Source organism: Oenanthe melanoleuca, chromosome 3 (genome assembly GCF_029582105.1).
Source record: "Oenanthe melanoleuca isolate GR-GAL-2019-014 chromosome 3, OMel1.0, whole genome shotgun sequence".
Taxonomy (NCBI): Eukaryota; Metazoa; Chordata; class Aves; order Passeriformes; family Muscicapidae; genus Oenanthe; species Oenanthe melanoleuca.
This window is the reverse complement of record NC_079336.1, coordinates 4260691-4280929: the sequence shown is the minus strand read 5'-3', so window position 1 is coordinate 4280929 and position 20239 is coordinate 4260691. Positions and strand designations below refer to the sequence as shown.

Below are 20239 nucleotides of genomic sequence, written 5' to 3'. Positions count from 1 at the left end.
AAGTTTCCTTGCTGAAATCTTATCAGGAAAAGAGCCTTTTAATAGTGTTTAGAATTTAAAATGGGTCAAGTCCATTCAATCAGGGCTTTTTCTGAGGTTATTATTTTACATCTTAAATCTTATGCAAGTACAAACACCCACAGGGATACACAATCTGTGTTGGAAGAGTATTTATCCAATTATTTTCCTTTTTCCTTGGCCAGGAAGAATAACTTAGCTATTTTCCCAGTGAGGTGAACTAATACCCAGCAGCCCCTAGACATGTACAGCTGTTTTACACACAAATATTAAAGAAATTATATTCCAATATTGATGCGCTCTAATATTTGTTCTTCTAAATAAATGAAACATTTCTCTCTCACCACTAACAAGGCTGAATCTGTCTCAAATTATCTTCAGACATTGCCAAATTTAAGCTAAAAGGACTGACAACACAAACTGCCAGGAAGAAGATGCTTTATCCAAAGGGTGGTGCTGGACTCTTTTGCTCACTGGATCTTTTGGGATAACCCAGTTTGGCCTGACTTACTGCCTCAGTTTTTGGTTGTTGAGATGGTCCTTGGCATGTGTCATATTTGGGTGTCATATTTGAGTCTGGGCATTGCTTGAGGAAGTGACAGGTGCTTTGGGTATTCTCCTCCAGCCTCTCCAAGGGAGGAATTGTGAGCAGCCATCCCCTGGGCACACACTTCCCCAGTCACACCATCTGTGGAGAGTACAGAGCCTGTCCTGTTAAATCATGAGAACAAGGTCTGGATCTTTCAGCCCAACTTCACAGTGCAAACCCTGTTCATAGGAGGTCCAACATTTTGTCCTGATGTGTTTCCCAGCAGAAGCAGCTGCCATATCAATGTCTGTCTGCCATTCCCATTTTTTTTCCTGATTGCCTTGTTTCCAGGTGATGGGGAGCAGCCCAACATCTCCTTTCAAATGCCTTTATGTGCCCATCCAGCTGCTGCATAGAGCAATCAAAATGCACACATCTTGAACTGTTCCTCTTTAGGAAATTCCCTTATGTCTCCTAATTTGCTTTATCCCAATCCTGGTGGCTATTGATGCAAAAGAAGGAGTGAGGGTGTTCTTTTGTACATTCTTTGACAAATATTGCTGCACACCTGAATCTAAGTAATGTTATATATTTGTCATTTAAATAGCTGTTGGATTTTTTATCCAGCTTTCCATCTAAATATGTCACATTGGTGGCATATCACAAACTTTTTGTAAATAAATGTGACCAGTTATGGCAGAGTTTCAAGCTTCTGGAATGATAAAAACAATAAATAAAGGGGTTGCTTAGGCAGTATCTCACCTAAAGAATGAGAAAGAATGTGCATTTAATAGTCTGCTTACAGAATGCCCTCTGGCATCATTTAAGAGTGGCATTCAACTGACCAGACACACTCTGTGCATTTCTGTACCTTACCTAACCTGCAATGTTTTCCTTTTAAATCACAGACTCATGAAATCATTAAGATTGGAAAAGGTCTTTGAGATTGGGAACCATTAGCCCAGCACTGCCATGTTCATCACTAGACCAGCACCACCAGCTATACTCCTTCAGCATTATATCTACAAGTTTTTTCTTTTTATTTTTCAGAAGAAATAGAAACTTCCAAGGGCAGTTGTTTTCATGTTAAAGGAAGTTACCTAAAATACCTGGCTAAACAGGTGAATAGAAATGCCCTTTTGGGTCATGTTTGTTGGCTGATACAGCTTCAAATCAGGTTCAGGATGTCTCCTGGAAGAGGCTGATGTTATTTAAGACTGAGCTCAGTTCACTCAAGTCTGGGCTACAAGGATTCCTCAGTCAATTTGGATTTACAAAGCATGACTTGGGTGCACACTAATCTTCAATTTTCTTCTTGGTGCATGCTCTTCTTGTAGACACAGCTATGGAGACCAGGAAGGTGGAACAAGGTGCATCTTGCCTCCACACTGGGACACAAATATTTCTTAGATCTCCTGAATTTTGAGCTACATTTTTTTTTTCTTTGAGAACATTTATCCCATTTCTGCATTGTTGCAGTAGAAACATTTTTTTCTTTAAATATTAATTTCAATTCTTTGAGTCAGCAGACCCCTATTTCTCCTCAAGTTGAAAGCTCAGCCAAGAAAATGCAATTTGCCCATGCAGTCCTTAAATAACCTCCTTCACCTAAAAGAGGGAAGTAACATTCAGTGGATTTTCTGATTCCTTAGATAGCAACAATAGGATCACAGGATGGGTTGGGCTGGAAGGGATCACAGGGGCTCATCTGGTCCCTCCTCCCTGCTCCAGCAGGGTCATCCCAGAGCTCAGGACACAGAATTGTGTCCAGACAGTTCTGGAATATCCCAGTGAGGAGACTCCACACCCTCTCTGGTCTCTGCTCAGGGCTCAGTCACTGCACAGTAAAGAAGTTCTGCCTCCTGTGCAGCTGCAACTTTCTGTTCATCAGTTTCTCCCCTTTCCCTCTTTGTCTTCACTGGATCCAAATCACCCCCACCAGCCTCTTAACTGATATCCTGTAAATGTGGGTTGATATTGCAGTGTCTCTTTCTAAAACAAATGTGTTTTATTTTTCCATTTGAAATATCACAGACTTTGTTCTCTAAGACCTTGCTTGGTTGCTAGACAGTATTTTTAATCTTTCCAGTACATCAATAGAAGGTAATACTAGAAAAAAAGGAGCTTTTTTTTCTTTCCTCTAAATAGGCTAGGCCAAATAATTACATCCAGTCAGGCTGTGTTCAGCTAAAGCATGACTTGTTGAAGGGGAGCATGTTTCACTTAAAAACTTCACTCTTTCATTTCTGCTTTTATTGCATGATTGCTGCAAAGCAGGGGTTAAATGCTGAAATAGAAACTTTTGGTGGAGGTGTATCCCAAAGTTGCAGGAAAGCTGTTTGCTGGAGATAACAGGGTTCTGCTCCCTTCTACAAGGGCCAGTGGCCTGTCTGAGCTGCTCTTGTGATAAAAAGGAACCTCAGCTAAGATGAATGCTTTGCACAACACCTAGAAGCTCTACCTATTATTCTGTGAAAGCAGCAAGAAATGATAACAATTAGATGTCTGTGTTATAGTCTCAGATGGTATGGGTGGTGAGTCATGTATTTTTACTGACTTTTCTTAAGTTAATGTGCTTCTCTTGCTCCCCATCAGTCCCCTGTGCTTATTTGTAACAGGGTGCTTGATGTGGCTGTTTCTGCCTGTGTGAAATCCCTTACAGAGCCTGGTTCTAAAGGCAAGCAGGTCTTCAGCTTCTGAAAAAGCACAAGGAGATGACTCCAGATGGCATGGCAGTGAATCATCTCAGCTGTTCAAAATCCACTCTGTAGCAGTGAGTGCACCTGGATTTGTGTTCACTCTTCACATCACACCACAAGAGCACTAGGGAAGGACACTTGTAAAGGGAGCTGGAGAGAATTGTGTTGAGTCCTGGATATTAGGAAGAAATTCTTCCCTGTGAGGGTGGGAGGCCCTGGCACAGGTGCTCAGAGCTGTTGCTGCCCCTGGATCCCTGGAAGTGTCCCAGGCCAGGCTGGACAGAGCTTGGAGCACCCTGGGATAGTGGAAGGTGTCCCTGCCCATGGCAGAGGTTGGAAATGGGTTATTTTAGGTCCCTCCCAACCCACACCATTCTGTATTCTGTGATTCCATAAGACTTTTGCTCCTCACTGACCTTTCATGATGCACTCCTTACTTAAATCAGCAGACACAAGCACAGGTCAATCTGGGCAATCCCAGAAAACCTCCTGCTAAGTGTGGCTCTTCCATCATTTATACAACCACCAGCCTCTGGAGCTGAGCTGTGATGTTCTCAGTGGTATCATTCAGTGGTTTAGTGGTGGCATAAGATAGTTGGTCTGATCCACACAAGGATTTGTCAAGACAGAGAGAGACAATAAATATAAAATTTCTATGACTCAGTGAGTGCTGTAAACTCTGAGCCACACCACAAGTTAAACCCCAACATAAGCTGTGTGTTTCATCCATGTGCTCACACTGACCCACAAGGTCTGATCATTCTGACCTTGGCACGAGTTGCAAATGTGGGTAGAACAATTAGTACATAAGAAATTCCTATAAGAAACTCCCATATTGTTTGTTTTTCCTGTGTACAACTAACATTTCCAGCTGGCTGAATGTCAGGCCAGTGGGGGCTTTGTTTGCAGTTTGAATGCTGACCTGATGGAAGATATGATTTGGGACCTTCATAATTAATTTATATGACTGTTTATTTAATTGTCAGGAAGTAGGTGCTAAATCACTGAATATCCAGAAGTAGTCCTGTGCTATTGAACTGACAAGATGAATTTATTATTTCCTCACAATGGGCCAAGGACAAATTCAATGAACAACTACAACTCAACTTACTATCTAAACTACAACACCCCTTCCGGGACAAGCCGAGGCAGGAGGTACTACAGTCAATTGGGAGCAAATAAATATGAGTAGGGAAGGAAAAATTACCTCAGTGGAAAAACCCAGTCTCTGAGAGGTTCAAACCAAGCTGTGAAAGGTACAAGTTTTTGTGCTATAGCTCATTAGATGCTGCATTCTCCTTAGACACCTCTCATTTACCTCTAAAACATGCATAGAGTTTTAAATAACTCATACAAATAAAACCTTTATAAAAAAGGATAAAAACCTTTATTCTGGGTAGTTCAGCTGATCTGTCTAGATCTGCAATGACTTAGTGCAAAGCTACTGGAATAATCTAATATCCAAAGACTTCAGCTTGGTTTAGGACATGTTGTGGTTAATTTGTGTTAAAATGGTCTGGATTGGTTTTCTGTTTCCAATGCACCCACCCTTATGTTGATTGATTTCAGAAAGGATGGCCCAAGGCTCTTTCAGGGGGCAGGGCAAAAAGAAAGACAAGAGACAGATGAGCCCAAATGGAGATCCTGGGACATGGGAGGTGGTGGGAGAGGCTTCAAGGAGGCTAAAACCTCCTCAAAGCTCATTATTTAATACCAGGCTCAGATGATTGTTGATATTTCTGGCTTTTTTTTACCTGTCCAGCAAATTTCCACATCTTTGGGTGGCTTCTCCCTTATCACAAGGTTTGTCTCCCTGCCTTCACACAGTACAACTCTTTTTTTTTTTTCACCTTTCCCCTCCAGGTTCTTTACACATTTCTTTTCCATTGCCATTTTTCTCCTTTCCCATTTATAAGCTGATTTCCTCCTGAGCACTGAGCCACTGCTGTCTCTGGAAGAAACATGATCACTGTTTCCAACACCTAATTTATTGCTGCTGACATTTTTCACCTCCTCAATCACCCAGCATTTGTCTCTTCAGGAGCATGGAATTTTTAGGTCATTGAGGACTTTTCCTGCAATTGGAGATAGGTTGCCACATAACATCTTCAGTAAATATTTTGCTCTAAAGTTTTTATGTTCTTCTGCATTCAGGTGGAAGGCTGCTGCTGACCTTTCCAGTTTTAAGGCTTAGAAATTGACTTTTTTCACTAAATTTCTTAATGAAGTGTATATATATATATATATATATATCTCTTCATTATTTTTTGTGCTGAAAATAAAGACTAAAATGCAAGATGTTGGGAAATATCTCCTTCCATAAGAAATAGTGGCATCTACACAGAACCCACTCATAGAAAAAAGCATCAACTTAAGAGTCTCTTTTAGGAGACATTTTCTGATCAATTGTTGGGTGAATGTGAAAAATCTTCTCCATCATCTGACTTAAGAGGTGAATCCATTCTTGTTTTGAATTTACAGAAATTCTGTAGTTTCTGTGCTTCAGAAGATGTAGTGCTCAGAAACTGTCCCTGACTCCTCATTGTGTCAGTCCTGTGCAAAAATCAAAAGGGCTACAGTTCCATTTTTGCCAAAAAAAGCCTCTTTTGACCCTTCAGCCATCACTTTGTGGGAAACTTGCCATATGTGCCTGCACAAAGAAAGCTGAATATCATTAAATAAAAAGAACACCTTTAATATAACACTTCCTTTGTTATTTTTAGTCTAGTTTTCTGGACTTTGTTTACATTGGGAAAAGACTTTTTTAAGAGGATAGGTGAATGGTTTTGAATGCCCTAAAAAACACTGGTGGTTTAAAGTCAGTGAATGAAATAAACAATTTGTGGTTCATTCAACAAAATAAACAAAAGCCATAATTTGATTTTAGTGTGGTGTTCAGGGCTTTCCTCTTTTACTTTCATGACCTTGTGGAGTAGTGGAAGAGAGAGAGAAGAGAAGAGAAGAGAAGAGAAGAGAAGAGAAGAGAAGAGAAGAGAAGAGAAGAGAAGAGAAGAGAAGAGAAGAGAAGAGAAGAGAAGAGAAGAGAAGAGAAGAGAAGAGAAGAGAAGAGAAGAGAAGAGAAGAGAAGAGAAGAGAAGAGAAGAGAAGAGAAGAGGTGTTAATGATGCAAAACACCAAGTGAAAAATAAAATTTGATTTCAAATGGTCATTTCTGTGGAGAAAATTCCCCAAGAATCTGAAGATAATGATTTTAAAGAGTAATTTCTGGTTACATGAGTTGAGCCTTGGGCTCTCCATCAGTGACTGAATGAATATTTAACATGCCCCTTTTCCATGCCAGTTTGCCTCCTCAACTTTTCCTAAAATTTGCCATTCTTGCAGCATTGTTGCTGATGCTGGTGTCAGAGTATCTGCTAGTCCTGGGGGCAGTCTGAGGCTGGCATTGCACAGCCCCAGAGCAGAGGGGTGAGCCCAGCCCATGAACCCTCAGACATCACCGGTGGGTTGGGAGGGAGTGTCCCATCCTCACTTCTATCTCCCAGTGCCCCCTGTCCCCTTGGCCTTGTGGTTAAACTCAGATATAATTATGCTGGAGGTGTGGCTATCAAATGTGATGTTATAATTTACAGGACCTGGTGCTCTGTGGGCTCTTTCACTAATTAATCTTCCTCGTGGGTTTATCTCTGCCTCGCAGTCGGTGAGGCTGAAGCTCACAGGTCAAATGTCTTGCTTGGGATTAAAAGTCTTGCTCAGAGCCCAGAGTGGAGACAGGAGCTGTCAAGAAAGTTCTTAATCAAAGAGTCCATCTCCTGTTTTTCCCAGTTTAACCACGGCCTTTACATTTAGAGGAATCCCATTTTTGGCACTTGGCCTAAAGATGGGAGCAGCCCAGGGGTGGGGAACATCCTCTGCTGTCCCTGCTCTGATGGACCTTTTCTGCTTGGGCTTGCTCAGACACCTTGCCATGATTTTATTTTATGGGAATAAATTGGATATTCTGACAATACAAATTTCTAATGTCAGGTGAAGGTTTCCAACCCTTGCTTTCTATTTAGTATGTCTTGAGGGAGTAGCCTCAAGTTGTGCCAAGGAAGATTTAAATTGGGCATTAGGGAAAATTTCTTCATGGAAAGGGTTGTCTGACATTGGAATGGGCTGCCCTGGGAAGTGGTAAAGTCACCAACCTGGGAATGTTTAAAAAAACATATGGAAGTGGCACTTAAGGTCATGGTTTAATGGTGAAGGTCTTTTCCCATCTTAATGATTCTGTAATTTCATGTTAACCTGTTGGTGGGATTTGTCAAGAACAGAGTGAGGCAAGTTTTGTGGAAGATTTGTTCAAACCCAGCAGTAGATGGAGAAAAACAAGGGAGGTACAGGCCCATGACACTCAGCAAGACATTGGGATACTGAGAGGGATGACCTTGGTAATGAAACTACTGCTGTGGCTGCATTTTAAATATCAAAAACAGTTTTCATTCAGAAACTGTTAAGTTAGTTCATAACCTTTGTTCAAAACTGTGTTTAAGGCCCTTGTCATGTGAGTTAACAGCTGAAGAGCTCTTACACCCCTCTCCACAGATAAGGCTTAGACTTGTTCTGTAGTAGTTGCTCTTATCTTCTCTCAGCATATGTACTTCTGGTGAACCAGAATAGAAATTGTAAGAAATTCCTGGTGTTATTTGCTTCTTGCCTGGACTAACACCTAAAAGGTAGCACAATTCAGCATAAAACCAAAAAGCACATCCTAGTATCAAAAATGAAAGCACTGTCAAGACATCAGTATGAAAAATAACTTTGTGAAAATACAGGCAAGTAAAGGAGAGGAATGTTTGGCATGGTGGATCTCAGCAAATGTCACGTTGCTTTTACCCCATCTGTGTGTGATAAATCCATATTCAGCAGCATCTCAGCTTTTCCAGGGACATGAACAACAAGGTGAAGTATCCCAAGCACTCCTTGTGCCAGCTCTGAGAAACAGGAACACCCAGGCAGCATTTCATCTCACCTCCTATTTGTTCTATTCCACATCAGTAGGGAAGCAGAATCTTTTGAAATCTCCTGCAAAAGCACAAAGGCTGTGCCTGGATACCCTGCAGGAACCCAGCAGGTGCCTGTGCTCCAGGGTGGCACTTCAAGGTGTAGGAGATCCCTTCCAGCTCCTGCTGTGCTCACACATCATAGCTGGACATCCAGAGCAGGAAACTTGGCTCTCTGGGGAGGGAGTTCTAGCAGAAATCTCTGATAACAAACAAATTCCTTGTTAAATATTCATTGGCCAAGATAAAGGGGGAGAAAGAAGAAAGGCTTGGAAAATAACCCAGAAAACACCTGAGAGTTTTGCCAAAATTGTGCACCCTCCCATAAGGGAATTGGGATTTTATAGGTTAGTGCTTTCTGAGGAAAACATAAGTTTTGTAGGAAATTTTCACCCATTTTAATTTGAATTACACTCTCTACAAATCATAGAATCAAAGTCTGGGTTGGAAGGGAACTAAAATATCATCTTGTTCCACTCTCTGCCATGGGCAGGGACACCTTCCACCATCCCAGGTTGCTCCAAGCCCCATCCAGCCTGGCCTTGGACACTTCCAGGGATACAGGAGAGCCACAGCTTCTCTGGGCACCCTGTGCCAGGGTCTCACCACCCTCAGAGAAATAAATTTCTTCCTGATATCCAATCTAACCCTGCCCTGTCTCCATTTGAAGCCTCCCACCCTTGTCCTATTGCTCCATGCCATTGTAAAAAGTCTCTCTGCAGCTTCTTTGGAGCCTTGCACAGTGGCAGCGATCATGAAGGTGAAACTCAGCTTCAGGAAGGTAGAAAAACAAGGCTACCAGAATTGGGAATTTACATCCTGGAAACAATAAACTTCCCCAATTTGGCACTCTCAATTGTTTTAATATGATGGCAATTTGACCAGCAGAAACAGGATGAAACAATCAAAGGGAGGAAACCACTGCCAAACTGTTTCTATATGTTTTGATTATTTATTGAGCCAATATTAGCTAAGAAACCTTGTGCAAGCAAGTGTTAAAATCAGGCAGGACTAGTCCTAGAACTTTAATAAAAAGAGATACCCTTTCTACAGGTGGAAAAATGAAGAAGCAATGCAGGTTCATGTCCGGGTGTGGCTCACCCTCTTGTGTCTTTATCTAGAACTGCAGTCTGGTGGAGAAAATTATTTTTACTGTTCTGAAACAAGAAGGGGAAGTGGTGAGCTCTGCCCTGCTCAGGGCTGCTTTATGTGATTCCAGGGATGTGGAAAACCCTTTCAGGAGCAGCTGGAGGTCTGGTGGGACACCCCAGTGTGCTGCAAGGTTAGTGGGAAAGAGCCACAGGAATAAAGTTGTCATTTATCACCTGCAGGCAGATGTAGCAGAATTTTTGTGATTAGGTCAGAGGAAAAGTTGTAGATACAATGTGTGCCTCTTATTTTGTCTGTACAAAAAATTACCTTCCTTTTTGCTTTGCACATCTTTTCCTTTCCCATCCACACTCACATGAAATATAAAAAGAACCTCAAAATATCCATAAGGAATTTTCCAAATTTAAAAAAAACAACATTTGATTTATAAATAACTTTAATTAGAAGCTCTGTTTGTGAACTGGTGGTAAATAATGTGTTTATTTAGGAGGAAGACATTCCATTGATAATCAACAAAAGATTAACAGAAGAAAATTTAGTGGCATTTAACAAATTATGCAAAAATACCTGAAGTGTTTTAAAAATGGGCTTCCCATTAAAAAGAAATAAAACAGTGGCAGATCCACTGCAAGGAAAGACATGAAATAACACATTAGTAGCTTAAACATGATTTCTACAAAACCTAAAATAACATCAGAGGTTATTTTGAGCTACTAATCTAATTTAAGACTGAAGTAATGGTCAGATTTCAGATAAAATCATTACCTATAGGTCAATCTGAGTAGATGCACTGAGAGTGAATTCACTTTACAGTGGTTCTACTCTTTTCTTATAATCTCTCAGCAGTTGTGATGACACCCAGCAGGACTTTAGATGATTTCAGTGGTGCATTTACAGCTTGCAGGACACTGCTTCTTCACCAGTGAGTGGCTGCAGCCAAACAACATCTTCAGGTTTTTGCAGTTCCCAAGGAGGTCTTGATACTTGCAATGGTTGGCTAAAATAAAAGAGAGAAGCAAAACACATGAAATATTATTTGGAAGCTGAGCTCTGCTTTGATACTTCTGCATTTTCCAGAAATTCCTGTTGTTCATGCCTATATAAACTTTGTACTTTTTCTCTGCTATTAAAATGGCCCAAATATTATAGAATGTGGGTTTTTTTAAAGAGAATGGAGTGACTTACTGCAAAGTCCTTTGTCACAGTGGCCAGGACAGTCAGCACATTTTGGTCCACTTCTGTAAGGCATAGCTATTTGCATTGGGTTATTTCCTCTGAAATTTGAAATAATTACAAGACAAAACAAGATTAACATGAAGCTGTGAGCCATTAACAGGAGTTTGTTATTTATTGCAGTGAAAGACATCCCAAAGTTTTTTGGATAAAAATATTTTTCTAGGCAATCATGATTTAGTTTCAGATATTTATAGAATACAAAAAAAAAAAAAAAAAAAAAAAAAAAAAAAAGATTTTAAATAAGAGGGACACTAAGGTTTAGAGAAACAAAATTAATTGATTGATTGTACATGTATAGCATTATCTGGTAAAAAAAAATCCATGTGCTTCCTAGCTCTACTTCTCTAATAGATTTCAGCTGATTGAGGTAATCATACAATCACAGAATCACTGGTTTGGGTTGGACTTTAGAAATCCCTTAGTTCCAACACCCTGCCATGGGCAGGGACACCTCCCATAGACCAGGCTGCTCCAAACTCAGCAAATCCCTTCTGAAATACAACTCTTTGCCTCTGTGAATATTCATTTGCTCTTGGCTTCCACTTTACACCTGATTTTCTCCTTTGTGGCCAAAATTACAGCACGATCTGTGCCTGATGCCTGATTCTGACAGAGATAAACCCTAGTTCATCTGCTACAATTTCCCTAATATCTCTTTCAGCGTGAAATAAAACAAATCTTGATATTCAGCATGCTGTTAAACCCACAATTCACATTGGTATTTTCAGAAGTATGAATGGTTAAAGTAGATTGCAATTGTTTTATCCCATAGCCCAGGATGTTTTGGAAACCTGTCCATGATCATCATGGCTGAGTAAGAAGGCAGTACGTACGCAGGGCAGTATTGGCAAACATAAAAGTACTTGTAAGGTCCTGTGGGACAGTAGGAAACTCCACATCCCACCTTGTAACTGTTGTACCAGATTAGCTGCAGATTAAAAAAACACATGTTATTTCAGACTGAATTCTTGTTTAAAAAAAACACTCACAAAGTAACAGAACCAGAAAATAATTTTTTTTCTTCTTTTTTTTTTTTTTTTTTTTTTTTTTTTTTTTTTGTTTTTTTTTTGTTTTTTTTTGTTTTTTCCTAATCAGCCTTTAAATTTAAAGTTTAACTTCATAATGAATACATAGAAAGGTGAGTGTCCTCAAGTTTCCAGATGTTTTTGAACACAGTTTCTGGCAGGACAGTAAAGCTGAAATTCAAATATTTTCATCACAGGTATTTTGTTTTGACACTTCTTAATCCCATATTTCAATCCCTGTTTAGAAAATATTTATTTCTAAATTAAATGTTTTTCTATAGACGAATATTTCCTTCCTGGAAAGCTCTTCCAAAACACTGGTTTCATTGACTCTTGATTAGATAGAAAAGAGTTTCATTCATCTTTCTATCAGAGTATGAATTATAGATAATAGTTTAATGACACTGATAATTTTTTCCTGATTATAAATAGCTCCCAGCTGACTTAAGTGCACTCCTGTGATTCTGGTGTATCCCTGCAGTTTGTTTCAAGTCCATACCTGAGTGTAGCTCTCAACATTGACATTTTTTGAGGTTGCTCCATATCCATACTTGAAATTGGAGGACTGACTGTACCACACCTGAATTGTGTCAGCCCATGTTCTGGGGTAGGATGACAGTAACACATTCTCACCACAGGTGACACCTGGAGTAGAAGTAAATCTATTTTACTAGGAGAGAAGCAAACTGTAGGGTGGGAGGTGGGACAGAGGGGCTGTAACTATACTCTCAAAAATATAAATAAATATAAATAATATATAAGTATATAATATATATATAAATGTATAAAATAAAAATTCTAAAAAAATTCTAAAAAAATTCCTGATGCGTCTCAATTTCCCCTGTGATTTTAAGGACTTGTAAAAAGATGCCTTTCAGAGTGTTCATCTGACAAAAATGATGTTTTTGTGTTTAATAATCACAGAATCACAGAATGGTTTGGGTTGGAAGGGACCTAAAGATCATCTTGTTCCAACCCCCCTGCCATGTACAGGGACACCTTCCATCTAATAATCCTAAAAAGATGTTCTACAACAGATTAAAATCATCCTTATTTCTATTTCACATTGACAGGGGTCATCTGCAAACTGTCATTAACCCATCAGCTGAGGCTCCATCCTTGGCAGTACCGTTAATAACTCTCTTCTCTCTTGGACTGACTCTCATTCCACACTGACTTGCCCATTTCTGAGCATTTTTGGCAGCTTTGTCACTCCACACCTGAAAGACACAAAGGAAGAAGCATCCAGGTCACAGAGAGGTTAGTGCAGGCCATGAGAAGGAGAAAAATAAATAGGGAGTGGGTTGGTGTTGAGCACTGAATGCTCCCATGGCCCTCAACAGAAAGAGGAGGAGTTGTGGTGATTTAATCTCCTGGGCCACAGGAACCACTTTCCTTCAACTCTGGTTGAAGAAGGTTGTTCTGCACAGTTCTATCACACAGCCCTGATCTCCAGATGGTGCAGATTAAAAGGGTTTTTATAGCACACTGCTGGGTTCTTTCAGCTTTGTGTCCCAGTGAGCACTGCAGGGTGCACTGGACTAAACAGCATAAAGCTGATTTTCAGCCCAGGTGCAGCTGAGTTGTGGTGATTAACATCAGCTGGGCTTTGGTCCTGGGGAAAATTGCAGATCTTGCTATGCAAGATTAACCACAAAGTACTGACCAGCTCATCTGCTCGTGGGACAGGGGTAGCAAGGACTGCCAGGGGTGACAGGGATGGAGAAGTTTTGCAGATCCAGGTCTCTTTTGCCCTCCTGGCAGTGTGAGATTCAGAAGCTGCTGCTTGGCCTCCCACCCCCTCTTTGCTCTTCATGCTCTTTCCTTCATCCAGGGTTTTTTTCTCTTTTTAGATTCAGAGAATCAGAAGTAGTTTGGGTTGGAATTGACCTTGAAGGGTCATTTAGTCCAACCCCTGTGCAACGAGCAGGGACATCTTTAACTGGACCAGGTTTCTCAGAGCCCTGTTCAGCCTGGACACATCCAGGGATGGGGCAGCCACAGCCAGGGCCTCACCACCCTCATCATAAAAATCTTCTTCCTATATCTAATCTAAATGAATTCTCCCTTGATTCCTCAAAACCACTGTGCTACTTTGTGCTATTGCAAGTGGCCCTGATAAAGTGTTTTTCCTCACTCTTATAGACCCCCTTTAGGCACTGGAAGGGGCTCTAAGCTCTCTGGATCCTTCTCTTCTCCAGGTGAACACCCCCAGCTCTCCCAGCAGAGGGGCTCATGCTGAGTTTCTCATCCACAACACCTCCAAGTCCTTCCCATCAGGCTGCTCTTAATCCCTTCATCCCACAGTTCCCCTGGATGCAGGGCTTGTCCCATCATTTCCCTTAAGGGAAAAGCAGCTGTGGCTCATAGCTCACCATCTTCAGCATGTTCCTGGCTGTGGGAATTACAGATCTCCGAATTTCATTGTGTAGCTCAAGGATCAGTTTTTCATTTTGAGACTTAAAATGAGGAAAGGAGAAAGCATTCACTTTTTTATATGGAAAGCCCTGGAAAAATAAAAAAACAACAGTGAAGGTCCCAGTTAACAGAATTATAATAAACAAGATAAATTATGATCTTCTTGTCCCTTTAGTTTGGTAAGCTGAACCTACTCCAATAATTGGTCTCATAAATCTTGTTTAACTTAAGACATTTAAGATGATAGAAATAACATCTCAGCCAGTTGTTTTAGGCTGCAGCTATACTCAGGTAAAGGAAAGCATCAACTTACAACATGGTTCACCCCAGTTTTATTGAGGAAAATTATAATTTTCTTTCTTAAAGTACTTGTTTCTTTTCATTCATTAATGAGATGTTCTTGATAAATAGCTCTCATGCAAGTATCTGCATGGCAGATATCTTACAAACTGAATCATCTCTAGGAGATTTGTGAATCAGATTTCTGAGTCTTAAATTATTTATTTATTTATTTATTTATTTATGAAAAATATCTTTTTAAAATTAGTTCTGAGAAAGGAAGAATATTTTTATAGGCAGAATCACAGAATTATTTGGGTTGAAAGCTTGAAGAGCCAATAGCTGCAAAAGATCCCTGTCATGTACAGAGACACCTTCCACTTGACCAGACTATACACCAATAATAATAATAGTAATAATAGTAATAATAGTAATAATAGTAATACTAATATACTAATACTAATACTACTACTAATAATAATATACAAACATCTGTATGAAATGAGAATGCATCTTCAATGTGTTACATTAACATATTAGCTATACTTGCACCCCTGAATCCTAAATTCTGAATTCTCTAGAGATCACAAGATCAGACTAAATCAGGTCAGATTTCTATACAAGGAGTCAGATATGGGTGTTTTGCACAGATGAATGTTCCTACCTGTCCATCAGATTGGTGTAGCAAAGCAGCCAGGAAAATAATTGCAGTTAGTAGATCCATTTCTGCAGGGGAGAAAAACCCAAAAACAAACCCCCAAAATCCATCAGTCTCTTGCATATATTTTATGGCATTATTGATATGTGAGCAAGATACAAAACTGTTGCAAAGTCAAGCCTGCACAAAGAAGTTTATTTTAGGTGATCCTGAATATGGATGTGCTGAAACTGTGCATGGGCACCACTGCCTCCTACAGAGAGAAGACTGCACCTTGCATGGGAGCAGGGACTGTAAACAGCATAAAGTTGTGTTATTTGTATTCCTTTATTCAAGATATCTTGAATTTGCAGCATTTCCTTCATGTTTGCCTCCCTGTATATAAGAAGGAGCTCATTAATGGGTTCAGTGCTGTCACATCAGAGTCCTCCTCAGGCATCATCCACAGTGAGATTTGGTGTTTTGGAGCACTGAAAACATGGACTGTTGTTTCCATTTCTTTCCCACTTCCCTGTTTCCTCATTAAATCAGCATCATAATCAGCTCAGGAAAATGGTGGTGATCACCCTCGTGTTTCATCTGACACCTAGACATAAAATATCCTTAAAATATGATGTTATTGACAAATAATGTTGCTGCACTGACTCTGAGGCACCTCATGCAGGTGCACACAGACACTCTGAAACTCACTCATATGTACAGGATGCTTTTTCTGCACATCAAAAGAAGCAAAAGTTACCTATCTTTGTATTGATGAGGATATATGGGGGGAAAGGTCTTTTTGGCTGTTAAAAAGATGTGGCAAAATGCCAAGGAAGACAAGCTTTGAGCTCTGCAGGTTGCCTTAAACAGGCAAGAGGGAAATAATGATAACAAAACCCAACAAATATAAAATGCCTTAGAGCTGGCCTCTGAGGAAAATCCATGGTGTGAGCAGGGCAGGTCAATAGAAATCTAGGAAATGCTGCTTGACAGGGAAACTATCATTGTAAAAAAACAAAAAAAAACCCATAAAAAATTGTTCCCCCTTTAGTTTAGAATCATCTTTGGCCGAAGAAATTTGATCTTTATCTTGTTTTCCTGTGGTTTCATAAGGAAATCATTTGCATGAGTTAGAGGCAGGGATCTCACTGATACTAATGAATAATAAATTCTTAAGCTGCTGGAGTATTTTTAGAGATGGAGGAGTTGTCTTTCCCTCCAAGAAACAAAAACTTTTTGGGATTTCCCAGACTGAGTGTTGCAAAGGAAATGTTAAATATTTTTAGATCCAGAGTTAAAGTTATTAAATACTGCTGCACACCTTCACCTTCCAGATTCTACCATAAAATCTGTCTCTTGGACTAAGTGTGCTGGGCTTTACTTTCAAAGTCAAACGTTGATGATTCCCAGACAATTATCCTTCCCTGTCAATCCACTAAATCACTTCCAGCTTCTGAAAAACAGATGCCAGCAATGCACTTTAGGTTCCACTTGAAAACCTGAGGTTTGATGAAAATTTGATTGAGTGTAAAAACAAATAAAATAAACATTGATAGCTTCAAAACTGTAAACAAATTTCTATTTGAAAAACACAGTCTTTATGTTTAATCCTGGTGTTTCCTTCCTCAGCAGAACCTTTCTCCTGCCATCTGATACAGCTTTCACAGCATAGCAGGTTTAAAGTTTTGCAGAGTGGGAATATTTGTCTTTTCAGTTATTTTGATGTATTTTTCCTTTAACTTTCTCCAAGTTTACCTCTTTAAATTTATTTGTAGTAATAATTTAACTCTCCATTAAAAAAAGGCAATCAGCTTATTGCATATTATAATATATATTAGACATTTCAGCAGTATATATACATGAAAGTTTGGACAGATAATTAACATTTAGAGATGACAAAATTCTGAGTTCAGCTGTGCTGGTATATCCCAACAGACAAGTGAAATAAATTCAACACCAAAACAATTAAAAATACATTATAAAAGCATTTCCCATGACTGATGACCCCATGCAGAATGGATTCTTTTATGTTCATATTTCAAGAAGGAAGCAAGTGGGTCCAAGTGTTACGTTTGGATCTAAAGAAATACAGGAATTAGACTCCACTGAAGCAATTTTTCAGCTCTACTCATGGAAGGTGTGAAGAGATTACATTATTTTACATTCTTCCTCTGAGATATTATATGCAAAGATTTGCTTTCAATTATCACATTTGGTACAACTTAGCTATGAACTCCACTAACCTTTGTAGCACAATGAACAAGGGACTGTATGGATAAAATCTCTAAGGCTGAAATTCAGAACTGCATACTTTACCTTCATCCACCAGAATCCTCCTGTACCTGAGGAAGTGGCAGCAGAGTGAAAGGCTCTCCCTAGCCCAGGCTTGTATATATACATACATTTCCCCTTTTTTTTCCTTGTCAATATTTATTGCTGATAAATGACATTAGCTTTGGGGCTGCCCATTGTGTAAGAAGAACTTTTCTTGAGGAAAAGGTGACTGAAAATGAACCAATCCAGCTGCATTGCTCTGGATTTTTTTTTTTTTCCTTGTCCCCAGGGTAAGGAGAAAGACAGAAGACCTGTCCTTTTGCAGAACTTCAACTTCTAGATCAGCAAGCTACAGTGCTAATGTGTTCACAAAATAAAAGCTTGAGCTCCCAGATGGTTTTCTTTTCTGCTTCTGGCAAATGAGTGGGATAAATATTTTGTGGCAGAGACATAAACTTCTTAGCTGTACACAAAGTGACCTGTTCTGTGGGCATTCCAGCAAGGTTTTCTTCCAAGTGGCTCCTGAACTTTCATTTGCTGAATAAAACTTACATTTCATGTGGCACTGGGCATCCTTTTTTACCAGCCCATGTAGTGATAGGACAAAAGGGAATTACTTTAAACTGAAAGGGGACAGGTTTAGGATAGATATTGGGAGACATCCTTGACTTTGAGTGTGGTGAGGTGGTGAGACACTGGAAGGGGTTGCCCAGAGAAGCTGTGGCTGCCCCATCCCTGGAAATGTTCAAGGCAAGGTTGGATGGGGCTCTGAGCAATCTGGTGTAGTGGAAGGTGCCCCTGCCCATGGCAGGGTGTGGAACAAGGTGATCTTTCAGGTCTCTTCCAACCCAAACCATTCTGTGCTTCTGTGCTTCTGTGATTCCATGATTTTTGTACCCATAACTCACCCCAGATGTTGCTCAAGATTAAGTTATTGCAGAATGGCTGCAGAAGCTTCACGTCTTCTGTCTTCAGTCTGGAGAGATGTTTGGCATCTGCTGTGCTCTAGTGCAGCATAAAATTGTTGGGGTTGAAAAGATCTTAAAGATCTCCAAGTTTTGACCCCCTGCCATTGGCAGGGACATCTTCCACTGTTCAGGTTGCTCCAAGCCCTGTCCACTCTGCTCATCCTTCCTTTTGAAGAATCTTTGTTTCCACTCTCTTATAAGGTAAAATATCACAAATGCAGCTTTGACAGGTCCTTGTTGCTCAATCACAACCTTTCTTGCAGTCTGTTTGCCATCAGAAGGCATTTAGCATCTGCACATCTCTTTATTCCTTTCTTGGTTCCCTTCCTCCTCCTTTGCTGTGGTGTGCTGCACACTGAGCACCCTTTTCACCACACTGGATGGAGGTTGCTGCCCATGCTGCAAGTCAATATTGCCTCACTGTTTCCAGATTTCTGCAGAATTCCTGCAGCTGTCTGCTGTTGCCAGAATACTAATATTGTATAATAATCCCTGTGTTGGGAAACACAGCTGCCTTTGTTCTTTCATTGTATAGTGTGCAGCACTAAGGGGAAGTTGCCTCTGATAAGGTCTCCCATATCCTTCCATGCTCTCAGATAAGGGCAAAGGTACTTTTTTATCTGAAGTGCTTGTGACAATTTTGATGAGACCAGGGTTATCACCATCAGAAAGCCTCATGAGACACCTACCAGAGTTATTAGAGTATATTTTTATGGGCTGTGAGAGGAAGCAGTCCAGCAGCTCCAGATTACCAGTGTCCTGGGAAATACTTCCATTCTTTTACCCCATCCACTGTACTCAACAATTTTCATTAATTCATTACAGTCACCTGAGCTTTATTTGCACTGTTAAAATGAAATTATGCTACTACAAGTATTTCTATAGAGCTTGCCCCACCTGTTTGAATAATGGAAACCATTTGTTCTCTAAAGGATGACTGTCAGATATGCTACAATTCATGGTCTGTGGGTGAAATAATTGGGAAGAAATAAAAGATTAATAAAGCTGACATCCGGCACCATGGTACAAAGAACAATTTAGCACAGCAATTCCCACTTCCCCTTGTGGATTACCTGAAGGGGTGGGGTAATTTAATAAAAAAAAAAAAAAAAAAGGAGAATTTATTCCATGGGGTTCTGCAAATGTATGTATATTTTTAAAGATCTATGGAAAGTTATGAAAAGATCAACTAGAGTGATTTGACTGTGGAAGTTCTCCTCCAGGCCTTGTGTAAACCTGAATTGTAGACATCTGATTTATCCCAAATAATGAAGACAAAAATACAGTTTCTTCAATCTTTGTTTCCACTGAAGTCAATGACAGTTAAAGTAGCACTTTAGATTAAAATCCATGCAATTCCTTGTGGTTCAGAACATTGCACAGACCTTTTTTTTGGCTGTCAGAACACCTAGCAGACCTAACTTTGTTTGGCAAAAAGGAACATTATTGATTTCTTCCACACAACCCAACTCACCTTCCACTCTGGATTATTATTACTACTACTACTATTATTATTATTATTATTATTATTATTATTATTATTATAGAGAGAGGTAGCAGAGTCAATCAAAAAGTTGCTTTCAGAGTAACTGTACATAAGCACAGTATAATGAAATAAGGAAAAAAGAAAATGTTATCCAAAAACTTTTAGAGACCTAGTCCTTCTCTTGTGCTCCCAGAAAGTGATCTGTGAAAAATAGACTGTTCCTTAGAGATGTTTTTCTGTATGTTTCTAGAAAGTTTGCAGCAAGGAGATTTCATGGTTTCCTTGGGTGATAAATGTCATTCTTGTATGGTACTTCTATTCCAGAAAGCTTTTAAAGTCTAATATACAAAATTGCATTTTTTATGTGTGTGAAAGTCATTTTCATGAGGCCCAAAATGGATTAGCAATTGATTCAATCAGTGCAATCATACACTTATATCAAAGTTCAATATGTGCCTGTGTTCGTGCTCTTTTCAGTCTTTGCTAAAGTGTGGCAAAGCTGAGCACTGTAAAAATGCATAATTGTCCTTTTGAAAGCATAGAGGGATTGTCAATTC

At 39.7% G+C, this 20239-nt stretch overlaps 1 protein-coding gene across 1 annotated transcript; it reads right to left on the bottom strand.

Annotated features, from left to right (window-relative positions):
• Positions 1 to 9777: 9777 nt before the first annotated feature.
• On the bottom strand, positions 9778 to 17300 carry LOC130251708 (cysteine-rich venom protein-like). The gene is made up of 8 exons (XM_056488569.1): positions 17271 to 17300; positions 14979 to 15040; positions 13993 to 14124; positions 12747 to 12837; positions 12117 to 12262; positions 11426 to 11520; positions 10542 to 10630; positions 9778 to 10353 (listed from the first exon to the last, which is right to left on the bottom strand). Exons 2-8 carry the CDS (start codon positions 15036 to 15038, stop codon positions 10226 to 10228), a joined length of 741 nt encoding a protein of 246 aa, XP_056344544.1. The 5' UTR covers positions 15039 to 15040; positions 17271 to 17300; the 3' UTR covers positions 9778 to 10225.
• Between the last annotated feature and the right edge of the window lie 2939 nt (positions 17301 to 20239).

Bases quoted from the DNA above. Each gene is read 5' to 3' on its own strand.
- LOC130251708 (XM_056488569.1), bottom strand. From the start codon at position 15,038: ATGGATCTACTAACTGCAATTATTTTCCTGGCTGCTTTGCTACACCAA. The intron at 12,838-13,992 runs GTGAGCTATGAG...TGTGTCTTTCAG, and splicing joins CCAGGAACATGCTGAAGATG to GTGTGGAGTGACAAAGCTGC. The intron at 11,521-12,116 runs GTATGGACTTGA...TTTAATCTGCAG, and splicing joins ATGTTGAGAGCTACACTCAG to CTAATCTGGTACAACAGTTA.